The sequence below is a fragment of the Penicillium verrucosum genome, assembly GCF_028828655.1.
Source record: "Penicillium verrucosum strain IBT 35672 chromosome Unknown utg000001l_segment0_segment0, whole genome shotgun sequence".
Lineage (NCBI taxonomy): Eukaryota > Fungi > Ascomycota > Eurotiomycetes > Eurotiales > Aspergillaceae > Penicillium > Penicillium verrucosum.
Window position 1 is genome coordinate 7,977,770 of NW_026643210.1, and position 12,508 is coordinate 7,990,277.

Here is a 12,508-nt window from a genome sequence, read left to right on the forward strand (position 1 = left end):
TTGGCATGCAGAGGGAGTTGGGATGGAATATACACAAATTTCAATTGTTTGGTTTCAATTGCTTGTCTTCATATACCCTATTTATATCATTCTACCCCCAATAGTTATATTGTAGAGTACAATAGTTAAGTGCGTGCCTGATCGGCCTTGATGTATCTAAAATGACCCTGGGGGCCGGATCCACAACGCGTCAAGTCGCGTCGTATTTATCAAACCACTTGATCTCCTTTTCTTCTATTCCATTTACCCATTGACCCAATTTCACCATCTTCCATTATGCCTCCCAAGAGAAAATCAACCGACTCCGCTGCTGGTGGCGCAAAGAAGTCCAAAGGCCCAGCAACCGACCCTGAAGTAGACGTGGAAACCGAGCGCGCACTGAACAAGCGGTGGGCCCCTGTCTCTGTATCCCGCAACGCAGATGCGGAGTTCAGATTGCGAACCCGCGACCCAGTCAAGGCTTTTACTTTTATTTGTCTGGGACGCGCGCCTTGGAAGACGGAACAACCAGAGGATGAGTTCGAGGACGATGATGAGGATGAGGAAGATGAGGAATCTATAGAGCAGAAGAAGAAAGATGATGCGGTTAGTGTCTTACTATTGAGGAGAGAAAGATCGGTCTCTAGTGCGGGCGATAGCTGATTCCACATCAGGAGGCGGACGATGCCACTGCCCTCAAGCCTGCTTCTGAGCATCCAGGAGAGAAATGGATCTTCACCAACGCCGGCGTGTCGAAGTGGATCACGCTGAATCAGGGTACTGACGTGCGCGACCCGGATAGCTTTAACATGCATATCTACAATGACTCCTTTGGATATGCCATTATGGAGTTGGTGGAGAACCTGCTCTTGGATTTTGATGAGGCGAAGGGTGACTGGAAGATGCAGTGGGCCATCTGTGAAGCGACGGCGCTGTATTTCCAAACGGATGTTATCATGCCGATGGTTCAGTTTGTCTCACTGGCTCCAGTAGAATATTGAGTGTTAACTGAACGCTAACGAGTGGAATATAGCTGTGATGACGGAGATACCGTGAATGCGATTTTTGTCGCGTTCGCCACAATGTTCCTTACTATGCTTGCTACTCTGGAGCGAAATGATCTCTTCAAGTCGGACTCTGAAGTTAAGAACATCGGGGCCATTATGGGTCTGTTCATTCGCTTCATGGTTGATATCGAAGCGTACGGCATCGACTGGGATGGCCAGTATGCGGATATCGAGGCTTATGCCGCTAAGCACGATATCACAATTCATGGTTTGAATCACCCGAGCTACGAGAAGCCGTCTGATGAGACGGTTGAGCTTCCCGAGGCTACGGCTAATGCCAATGATCCCTGGGGCTGGAAAAAGACATTAGCAAAGCTGAAGAAGAACAACGGTGGGCGTATAGGCGGTGATTCGAAGGACATCACGTCCTGGGCTCCTGCGGAACGCAAGAAGGTGGCTTTCGACAAGAAGGATCCCCTTTCCCGGAGCATCATAACTCATATCAAGAATGGTCGGATCATAGGGATGGGTTACTGAACGGCTGTGCTTGTGTGTACATTAGGATCATAAGGTTATTACTATCGGAAGGATTATTGTATATCCATATGTATCCATGATACCGTTTGCGGGTTTTAGTATGGCATGGTCATCGCTCACTGTATCCGAGATAACTAAATGCCCCAAACCCCCAAAGGATCAGACCCAATATCGCCCCTTAACTGTTGCAGCTTCTTCACACGTCTAACTAGAGCCCCGACCAAGATCGGACCGATCAATGTGCAGAGCGAGATCGCCCAGATGACCACTAGATATATCTCAGATGGTCCTTGGGAAGATCCACTGGAGAATATTCCTTGGCTTTCGGCAATTGAAGCAATGAGATATCCCACTTCGCCTCGGGCGACCATTGCCAATCCCAGGATGGAAGGCGGGTACAGGGACTTTGGTTTTGGGGGAGGCGGGAAGTAGATGTAGGGGGTCTATTCGTCGATTGAGGCTCGTTTTTGACATTATGGGGTGTTGAAGCATCTGCACTGTCATCTTGAGTTGCAGGCCTTTGTGTGGCTTTGTTTTGATTCGACTTTCTGCTGATTCTCCGAGGACTTGCACAGTAGGAGCGGGCATGTGTAAATGGTTTCTTGATGGTAGAGATTAGACCCGACACAGGGCTCGGGGAGAATCGAACAAGCCATAGGCCTGTGATCATTTTTCCAATTGCCATCAGCATGGCGTAGATAATCCCACGCCATACAACTTGACCTGAGAACATTTTGGTGATGGGGATTGCGAATCCGATCGATGCCTACTGATGTTAGTACGTCCCTTGTCAAATCGAATGAAGGGACTCACGAAGAAAAGAGGGAGAAGGATTCGGTTGACCGGCTCTTTATAATATGTGTTGTAGATGAGTTCACCTGTAGGTGTATCATTATGGGTTATTTCTGCCTCTCGGGGATGTTGCGTGGGCGAAGAGGGGGTTTCTTCAGCACGCCGGTTCTTGCTATTCTGCGTGCTTCCTTGGTGGTTGGAAGTCTGCACGTGAGATGCACCACCAGAATGCAAGACAGGGATTGGTTCTTTCGCTTCAGCTACCAGCCCATCAAACCAAGAGACAATCACTCCAGCAAGGTAGGCAGCAAAGAGGCTCGAAGTTCCAGCATATGTTGCACCAGCCACGATCCCAACTAACACACACGTCTGCCCAAGAAAGGCAAATTGTGCGGTCCCTACAAAAGCTGGGAACTTGGATTTGCAAGCAAGCATTTTTTTTAATCCTGGCTGTAAACAGAATGCACACAGCAATAGAAGACCAACAGCGAACCCGACAGAGACAAAAACAGGTCGAATGACAGTCACAGCACTGAATGAAGCGGTACTTCCACCTAGATTTGAGATAATTTGAACCATGACCAGTCCAACCACATCATCTAGCATTGCAGCACTAGTGGTGACTGTACCGAGCCTTGTAGTTGTCAGCTGCGTGGTTGAGAGGATGGTAAAGGTGGTGCCGAGACTAGTTGCGCTCAAGGCTGCACCGGCAGCGAAGGACTGAAGAGATGTCGCTGACACGAGTTCCTTGAGAATGAATGACAAGCCCATTGGGACACAGATTCCAGTGATGGCAACGGCTGTCGATAGAAGGATGTTTGCCTTCAAGGACTTGATTGAGGTTGACAGACCACCTATTCACTGTAAGAACTTATATCCAACAAGTATAAAAGGGATTGCACACACTTACCTTCGTAAATCAAGAGTATCAGGCCTAAATACCCAATCTGCTGGATCACTCTTTCTATCTCTTGATCGAACCATTGTGCTCCGGGCGTACCCCATAGGACACCGATGAAGAGTTGACCAATTAATCCACAGTAGAGGAGCTTATCCAGGCAGGTATTGACTATGTTTAGAGACAGAAGAAAGCCGGTGTAGTTGAGGACTGTTTCGATTGATGGTTCGTGATAGGCGAATGCCGCTTCCGATTCCGATGTCATTTTTGTTGTTCCTATCTGGATAGGTCGTTTAAGAGCCTTGCGTTTAAAAAAAACATAAAAATAAAAAAAGATTATAGGCTCTGAAGGAGGTATAGTATGTTTCAATTGGATATGCAAATAAAGGGAAGTAAAAAAATGGTTGGCCGACCTATAGGAGTCAGGTCGATGACTAAGGATAAGACATCCATGGATGGATTGATACTATAACTATAACTAACTACCTACCTAGGTAGGTAGTTAACTAACTAGTATATTGTAAAAGCGCAGTAGATGTCTTCTAGTTGACTTTCAATAATTCATATAATTCTTTGCTAGGGATATACACAAGACCGAAATTTGTTTTATCAAAGAAGCAACTCTTGAGATGAATAGACAAGCTAACTATACTAACTAGGATTGATATCAAATGTATAGTTTCTATTCATCGCCACTAACTGTTCCCCTTCGCTTTCTTAATCTATATATATATATCTCTCTCTCTCCTATAATCATATTAATATACAACATATAAGACACATAGATGTTGACTCATAAAATCTCCACATACCTGCATTGCCTAATTGGGACTAGCGGATGACGAGATCGCAATGGTCGTGATTCAACCAATCAGCGTCGACTTGGGACGACTCAGCTTGTCCGGGGGGAGAAGAGATTCTGAACTGCTTGGGTTTCTTTTTATTTTCTGTCTCTGTCTCTGTTTCTGTTTCAATCTTTGTTTCTATTCTCCTTTTTGACTTCCGACATATTCGCATCTTTTGACTTGTTTGATTTCAATTATCCTCAATTATCCTCTACACGCACATACATACTGTTCCTCCTTCTACCCCCCCCGCTACAGCGATGTCGGCCTCAGGATCCGGAATTCCCAATGCTGCTTCAGGGTCATCTAGCGGTGTAAAGAAGAATTTCCCTCAGGTTGACCTGTCAGGCAATGACCTTCCACCTTCCCCTGCCCCCTCTAGCCCTCATACCGGTCGCCGGTACAATATTGCCACCGAGCTGGTTTTCACCGAGGGCAGTGACCAATACAATGCCAGCAGCGTTCCTATCTATCAGGTACAGATTCACTCCCGGATGACACAATGGTGCTTTCATTTGGCCATGGATATTAATCATATTGAACCATATAGAGTGCTACCTTCAAACAAACCTCCAACGCCGGCGGTGGAGAGTATGACTATACACGATCCGGAAACCCCACTCGCACACACCTTGAGCGTCACTTGGCCAAGATCATGTCGGCACAGCGCGCCCTGGTGGTGTCCTCCGGCATGGCAGCCTTGGATGTGATTACAAGACTTCTCCGCCCCGGCGACGAGGTGGTCACTGGTGATGATCTCTACGGTGGCACCAACCGTCTGCTGAAGTACCTCTCGACTAACGGCGGAATCATCGTGCACCACGTCGACACCACAGATCCCGAAAAGGTCCAGGAGGTCCTGAGCTCAAAGACAACCATGGTCCTGCTCGAGACCCCCACAAACCCCCTGATCAAGATCGTCGATATTGGGAAAATTGCTACCGCCGCCCACGAAGCCAACCCCGCCTGCATTGTCTCTGTGGACAACACCATGATGTCCCCCCTTCTCCTAAACCCACTCGATTTCGGCGCCGATGTCGTTTACGAAAGTGGCACCAAATACCTCTCCGGTCACCACGATCTGATGGCTGGTGTAATTGCTGTGAACGACCTGCAGCTCGGAGAACGCCTATACTTCCCGATCAACGCATCAGGATGCGGTCTGTCGCCGTTCGACTCTTGGCTGCTTCTGCGCGGCGTGAAGACGTTGAAGGTTCGCATGGACCAGCAGCAGAGCAATGCCCAGCGCATTGCCGAGTTCCTTGAGTCGCATGGCTTCAAGGTGCGCTACCCGGGTTTGAGGTCCCACCCACAATACGAACTTCACAATTCCATGGCGCGGGGCGCCGGTGCTGTGCTCTCGTTCGAGACCGGTGACACGGCCATTAGCGAGCGCATTGTGGAGAGTGCCAAGATTTTTGCTATCAGTGTCAGCTTTGGCTGTGTCAACAGTTTGATCAGTATGCCGTGCCGTATGAGTCATGCTAGTATTGATGCGAAGACGCGGGCGGAACGCGCTCTCCCTGAAGACTTGATCCGGTTGTGTATTGGTATTGAGGATGCTGATGACTTGATTGACGACTTGCAAAGAGCGGTATGTATTATGTGTGTCCCTTGCATAATTTGGATTTGTGCTAATCTTTTTTTTTTTTTTTTTTTTTCAGTTGGTGCAAGCTGGTGCGGTTAATGTCACTATGGATGGTATTGAAGCTCGTTAGATATGTAGTTAAGATATTGGTCATTGGCGTTAGAGGATTTCAAAATAAGAACCAAAGTATAATGAAGCAAAGCTATACTCCATTATCATAATATGTCTCGACCATGTAGATGTCGACCAAAACAATATAAAAAGCCTTGGAACAGGGTTTAGCCGATAAGCTTATCGGGCCGGCATCGGAGAGCCGGCGCCGGGTCGCGCCCGGGTCATTCTCGTCCGAAGTTGGGGGAGATCAACGATGAATATAATACTCCGTACTCTCTCAGATCTTGCATTTGTAATTCATTTGCTGTCATTTGACCTTTGTGTACTCTTTTACTCAATGCATAATCTCTCTCTCGTCCATATATGAGCATGAACCGGGATGCTGTTACGCAAGATACAATATTTACAATGGCGACAGTAAAGCAGGAACAGGGCCAGGAACGTCAAGGACAGACCCCCAGCAAACGCTCCACAACTTCAACATGGAATACCAAGGATCTAGGCAAACGACTCGGCGTTGATGTCGCTAGCGCCGCAACAGCCGGCGCGCTGACCTGTCCATTGATCACCATCATTGATCGGTATGTTAGCTATCACAGCTCTTAGGTGCTATTATCGAATACAAGGCTAACCCTCCCAGGGCGATCATGGAAAAAGCCTCGAAGGGCTTCCCAATCGGCCAAACAATAAACAACTGCCTCCGATCGATGGTCGCTCGACCCAGCAGCTTCTTCTTCAGCACTCCATTCATCCTCATCTACACCCTATACACCTCGACCTACCTCACAGCAAACGCAATTGACACCCTCAGATCAACAACACACAACCAGCCCTACAACGCCATCGATACAGGCCTCCCCAAATTCTTCGCAACAACAATAGTCAACATGACGATCTGTGTCTACAAGGACGCGCGCTTCGCCAAAATGTTCGGCGCCTCTCCTCCCTCCGAATCGCCCGCTAGAAACAGCCCCATAAACACAAACCCAGTTGCACGGAAGTATACTTCCAGCCTCCGCCCACAACCCCCTCCCTCCATGCCCACAGTACCAACCCTCCAAATACCAAAGGTCTCCTACGCTCTCTTCTGTCTCCGCGACAGCATCACAATCTGGGCTTCTTTCAATATCCCCGCCCTTATCGCACCCTCAGTCCCAGACTTCCTCGCTTCAGGCCCAACCATGAAATCTAGCATCGCGCAATTCGCCTGTCCCGCTGCTATGCAATTCGCTAGTACGCCCATGCACCTCCTCGGCTTAGATCTATATAACCGACAGCCGGCCGGTGGTCTGCATTGGACAGAACGTGCGACGCGGATTCGTCGCGACTATGTGCCTAGTTGCTTTGCGCGCATGGGAAAGATCGTTCCTGCATACGGTATTGGCGGTGTGGTCAATGTGCGGATGAGGGATTCCTTGATGAAGAGAGTCGAGAGGGGGTAGTGATTTGGATTTGATTTGATATCAAATGAAGGAAAGATAATGATGTGAAGTGTGAAAGGTAGGATTTCGGTGGGCTAATGACCTGATGATCTCTTCATTTTGATCTCATTTACTGTTTAGATTTGCATTTTGTGCTTGATCTTTTGATCTCACGTTTCTTTCTCATCTCTCCACTCAGCCTTATGGGATTAATATTCGGCGTTTTTTTGTTTTTCAGGCTTTGGCCTCAAGTGTTTCATATCCCCAGACTTTGTTTTATATTTGGCCGGTGATTTGTTTCGGGTGTCTCTTTCTGTACTATTTATTTATACTTAGATTGCTGTGTATTCACCTGTGATTTAGTACAGGGCATTAGACTGGTTTAGAGGCCATGGCCGTTAATAACTTGGATTTTTTTTTTTTCGGATGTTGCTCCTTTTTTTATGAAGTAATTATGCGATTCCTTTTTGGACGCTGCAAAATAATAGGTCTTACATTGAAGCATATGTACTCGGGAACAATAAATAGGTACTTTGATAGAAAAGAGAAAGAGAGTAAGATCAATCCAGCAGATGGTACTCCATATCAAAAGCACTCACCACCTATAAAACCCAGTTAGTTAATTCGCCATAATATATCAAAAGAAACCAAAGACTTACACAAAAGGCTCGGAATGCAAATACAGCTCCTCAACTTCTCCCCCATACACTCTGGCCTGCGCCAAAGATGCCGCATTCCGAGTATCATGCAGCATAGAAGCAGGACCACAAACCAGAACCCCAACCCGCTGCTTCTTCTGAAGATGCGTCCCTTGAACATGTGCCATGTCAACAGTACGCGCGACCAGACTAGAAATATCAGGTCGAGCATTGCGGTGAACATTCAAACTGAAACTCCCCGTGGTAATACTCTCAGCCGGTGGCACCTTACCAGCTGTGCCCTTGAAATCGTCAGCTTCCGAAGCCGAGGAAATCCCCGATCCCCGCTGGTCAGTGACGTGCACAGATACCGAAGTCTCGAATCCGTTGTCCGAGCCGGCGGATAACATGGTTGATTCCGACAGCCGTGATTCGATCTCCTCGATGTACCAATCGGCCATGGCGTGATCGCGCGTCGAGAAGATGACTTGGAGGTTCCGTCTGGAGGTTGCTTGTTTCTCGCTTGCAGGTGCGTTCATCCCCGTCAGCCGGAGCGCTTCGTCTACCATGGCTAGTGAGAACCCGCCTCCCGAGCCGCCGGCTATCACCAGGATCGTGTCGAACTGCGCCATGTGCGGTTTACTTACACCGCCGTACGGACCCTCGATCAGGATCTTCTTCGTGCAGCCTGGACTCTTGGCTGCCATTGCCCTGAGGCGTCCAGTAACGCCGCCGCGTGGCTTGATGTAGAATACTAGTTCTGAGGCTTTGCCTATCTCGTCTGGATTGCGACATGCGGAGGAGATGGTGAAGGGATGAGCGGTGAGTAGGTGTAGGTCTGATGTGAGGAAGCGCACGAATACGTGCTGCCCTGGTGTCCATTTTATGATTGATGGGACTGCAACGCGGACAAGACCGCCAGGGAGGAGTTCAAGGGCTGCGTTGTGGATGCCGTGTATTAGATAGGTACGGATGTGGCTGGTTATCAGACTTAGGAAGTAGATTACGCCCGAGGCTATGAAGTAGTCCCTAATATATGTTAATGAGAGGTCATCACGGGGACTCATAAGAGTCGAACATACCAGGAAGAGAGTCGGAAATCGCAGTGAAGGAAGAAAAACACGACAAATACTACCGCCATGAAGATGTGCGTGGCTTTGAAGAATTCGTAGAATCGATTGCTGTGGAAGAGATGAGAGATCTGTCTAGTAGGTAGGTTCAATGTGAGCTTACCGAATGAATGGTAAAGACATGAGGGTTAGATATGTCTGTGCGATGAGAGCAGCAACCCCAGTCCAGTAGACGACACTTGTCTTCCACTGATACATCATATCCCCCTTCCAGATATGATATATGATGTAAGGAAATGTGTGGATCAAGGCCAACACAAACATCGCATAGCTAGTCCAGTGGTGGAATACTTGAAGTTTCTCATGAGGAATACCAGTCACACCTGATATCATGTTGGCTTTAGTGCTCAGTGCCCTAAAAAGGAGGTCAGCCACCGAATTGCATGCTCGGAACCCTATACTCACAGTACAAATGGAAGCAGCGCAAGAGCCATCCAGCCAGATCGAGTGGCAATTGGAGGACTACTTCCATAAGAAGCATCTGTCGGCCAGTAATACGGTTGTGGGCCGAGTGTCATCGCTATAAAGGGCGTCAACCACCGTTCTCGTCACACCTTCGCAAGTCCAAACCGCTTACCGAAGAAGAAGACAGCGCCTATAGCGCCCAGAATCCCCACGCCTAACGCTGGAGACCAATATCCCAGTGCAGGCAATTGATATCCACGATACGACAAGTATCTCGAGGCGGAAGTGAATATGCGCCATGGTCTGGTCCGTTTCACTCTATCCGGTGCGAATCGTACAAGTAAGTTTGAGATAGCGAAGACTCCAATCACCGCACACATGAAGTAGACGGTGTTCAATGCGTAAACATGGTCGGCTTGGTACCTAGAACATATTTCCGATAAGCACATATACATTTAGGTAACTCGGAGAAAGGTACATACCAGTATCGCCAGTGATAGTTGCGATAGAGACATTGAGCTTCGGTCAGTTTGCATTTGTCGGCGCGAGACGAATGAAGCATCACCGGCTGATCGAGCCAGGGCGTGCCCTGGGTCATCTTCATGTCCATCATCCTGTGCGACCGAAAAGAATTGACACCAACACGTTCAGTGTATTGTCAAGGGAATTCAGATATCATGGAATACATCAAGTATAATCGACAAGTTGGAACAAGTTTATCCTTGGGATGGTTGCGGAACCGCAAACGGGAAATATCTCCTTTATTCTCCTTCGTACCTATCGAAGGGGCTTTGGATGGTCATTCCAGTCATTTCAGTTACTATTGCCCCATCACCCGAGGGGATTCTGCTCACAATTGAGCACGTTTCATAGATACATGGGGGTCTACAATCATTTGAAGTCTTGTGATTGGTTGGAAAATCAAAGGCTAAGTGAACTAGAGCACATTTGCGCTCGATATAAATTGGATCTGACATCTGACACCTGACATCTGACCTACTACTCCTCGGAAAATATCATACATACACATGCATACATAATATTCCCGGACTCAAATACGATCTATTCAACGCATGCGGAGCACTCGAGGCTCGAGCCACAGTGGACACAATAGTCTCTTACGTGTAGGAATATGTGGGAAGAAGTAAGTATATTCTCATTGAAAGAGTCATAGGGTAGTATGTGCCAAACTGATGAAGTAATTGAAATCAATAGTTAACTAGTTACCAAAGAAAAGAAGAAAAAGAAGAAAAAGAAGAAAAAGAAAGGAGAAAAAGAAAAAGAAATCGAGGGTTGAATATGTCTGCATCGGGACTAGCGCCTCACATGGCAGGTCCAACCCTACATTCCGCATTTTCAAAGTCGATTGCGCTATGAGTCCTGGGTTTCAGGTCCTCTGTTCAAGGGGAACCGCTGCAACAGAAACGGTTGTCGTGATAGGCCCCTTAACAGTGGAGATCGGGCTTTCGCTCCCGATTTCATACATTCTCAGCGCACGGTGACCTCCACGCACGCTGTCTGCTTCGAGACCCTTCGCCCGAAGAACGCTGGTAGCCACGCGTGCTGAATCCCCGTCATAGCATACCACTAGAACATGATGCCGTCCCAGATCTGAGACCCAGACGTCATCCTTGAAGATCTTCTCCAGCTCCACCCATTGCGCCTCCAAAACACCTGGATCCGAAAACGGCGATGGGCTCTGAGGCCCAACACTAGACAATGGCAGATTTATCGAGTCGGGAAGGTGCCATGCGGAGAAATCCTCCGGCTGGCGCAGGTCCAGAACCCGATTCTGCGGTTTGAGGGCAATCTCGCTCAATAGGCTTTGCGCAAGGGGTCGCGATGATCCATAAAATTGGGGCAGGACCTCTAATGCGTCCCGCTCCCAGCTCTCGTCATATCGGTGCAGGTCAACTTTCGTCAGGCGCTGAGGAATAGTGGATAAATTAGCTTTTCTTTCTTCTCCTATGGTGGACTTGTTAAACGCCAAGAAGTCATGGAGGGGATATTTACCTCGTTTCGGATTGGGTGGAACTCCTGCTCGCCCAGCTTTTGGAAGTATTCATCAATGTACTGGTACGGTAGGTCGCAGCAGAGGAACACGCAATGCGTTGTGCCATCGGGCCCTGCGATCTCAGATAGCGTTCCCGCAGCCTTGCGCTTCGCCAGCATCTGGAAGAGCCCTTGGAGGTTGAATCCGGACGATGGCCCACACACCAATCCCTCTCGACATAGGTTCAGGGAGTGAGTGTATGACTCGGCCGACCCAACCTCTTCGATGGTATCCACTGCTGCTTTCCAGGGAAACTCAACGGGACGCATTAGAGCATAAGACCTGGGACCAGGTACCCGGTCACCAGCAGATGTGCAAACACCAAGTCGATAAACAGATGGTTTCACGCCTTTGAAATAGGTCCCCAGACCGGTCATGGTACCAGACGTGCCCATACCAGCACAGAGGACGGTTATTTCGGGTAGCTGCTTAAAGATCTGGGGTCCGGTCCATCGGATATGGGACTGCCAGTTGTTGTTGTTTTCGTATTGATTGGGATTGACAATCGTTTCAGACTCCAAGGCCATTCTTCGGGCGTTTTGAATGCCACCTCGTTCGTCTAATGGCTCTGGCTGAGACGGCCCACCAAACAAGGTGATGTCAAGACCGAAGAATTGCATCAGCTTCAGTTTTGCATCACTGGTTTTGTTGCTCAGGAAAGCCCGGGTGTCATTTACTCCGTGCATGACACGGGCGACCATGGACATTGAAATCACTGTTGATCCGGAGCTGTATTCGATGATCCGGTTTGTCTCCCCGGGGACAACACTAGATTCTAGCATATTCAATGCTGACCTCGTGTTAGCTTGGAATTCATGTTTCGTGCTTTCCCGGAGATTCTCATACCTGGCATTGCCTTGACATTATTTGCCGGATGCATGGTCATCATTTTGGCATATATCCGAACCCCATCTTGATGGTAAGGGTTCAAATGAGGTGGCAGCTCTACAAGGGGTAGAGGAGGCTGACAGTCTGGGTCGAAGTATTTTTTCAGCGAGTCAGTGCCGAAGTATACATTGTGTTCGTTCACGTTGGTCATTCCCTCTGAAGAATTGATCATCTTGTTGAGACACTCTTAGTGCACGATATAGATGCTGATAA

General features: G+C 48.3%; 6 protein-coding genes across 6 annotated transcripts; 3 read left to right on the forward strand and 3 right to left on the reverse strand.

Moving 5' to 3' along the window:
• Nucleotides 1–276: 276 nt before the first annotated feature.
• On the forward strand, nucleotides 277–1,523 carry N7516_002926 (uncharacterized protein; the record flags this gene model as incomplete). Its single annotated transcript, XM_057215646.1, has 3 exons — nucleotides 277–585; nucleotides 654–949; nucleotides 1,013–1,523. 3 exons carry the CDS (start codon nucleotides 277–279, stop codon nucleotides 1,521–1,523), a joined length of 1,116 nt encoding a protein of 371 aa, XP_057077529.1.
• Nucleotides 1,524–1,657: 134 nt separating this feature from the next.
• N7516_002927 (cation:proton antiporter) lies at nucleotides 1,658–3,478 on the reverse strand (the record flags this gene model as incomplete). Its single annotated transcript, XM_057215647.1, has 4 exons — nucleotides 1,658–1,966; nucleotides 1,996–2,289; nucleotides 2,337–3,169; nucleotides 3,226–3,478. The coding sequence occupies 4 exons, from the start codon at nucleotides 3,476–3,478 to the stop codon at nucleotides 1,658–1,660; spliced, it is 1,689 nt and encodes a 562-aa protein (XP_057077530.1).
• An 840-nt stretch (nucleotides 3,479–4,318) lies between these two features.
• N7516_002928 (cystathionine beta-lyase STR3) lies at nucleotides 4,319–5,776 on the forward strand (the record flags this gene model as incomplete). Its single annotated transcript, XM_057215648.1, has 3 exons — nucleotides 4,319–4,534; nucleotides 4,609–5,652; nucleotides 5,723–5,776. 3 exons carry the CDS (start codon nucleotides 4,319–4,321, stop codon nucleotides 5,774–5,776), a joined length of 1,314 nt encoding a protein of 437 aa, XP_057077531.1.
• Nucleotides 5,777–6,168: 392 nt separating this feature from the next.
• N7516_002929 (uncharacterized protein) lies at nucleotides 6,169–7,202 on the forward strand (the record flags this gene model as incomplete). The annotated part of the gene is made up of 2 exons (XM_057215649.1): nucleotides 6,169–6,341; nucleotides 6,401–7,202. The coding sequence occupies 2 exons, from the start codon at nucleotides 6,169–6,171 to the stop codon at nucleotides 7,200–7,202; spliced, it is 975 nt and encodes a 324-aa protein (XP_057077532.1).
• Nucleotides 7,203–7,776: 574 nt separating this feature from the next.
• On the reverse strand, nucleotides 7,777–9,967 carry N7516_002930 (ferric reductase family protein; the record flags this gene model as incomplete). Its single annotated transcript, XM_057215650.1, has 7 exons — nucleotides 7,777–7,783; nucleotides 7,841–8,848; nucleotides 8,902–9,000; nucleotides 9,053–9,304; nucleotides 9,355–9,469; nucleotides 9,527–9,777; nucleotides 9,837–9,967. The coding sequence occupies 7 exons, from the start codon at nucleotides 9,965–9,967 to the stop codon at nucleotides 7,777–7,779; spliced, it is 1,863 nt and encodes a 620-aa protein (XP_057077533.1).
• Nucleotides 9,968–10,741: 774 nt separating this feature from the next.
• On the reverse strand, nucleotides 10,742–12,467 carry N7516_002931 (putative cysteine synthase B; the record flags this gene model as incomplete). Its single annotated transcript, XM_057215651.1, has 3 exons — nucleotides 10,742–11,281; nucleotides 11,368–12,197; nucleotides 12,254–12,467. 3 exons carry the CDS (start codon nucleotides 12,465–12,467, stop codon nucleotides 10,742–10,744), a joined length of 1,584 nt encoding a protein of 527 aa, XP_057077534.1.
• Nucleotides 12,468–12,508: the final 41 nt, after the last annotated feature.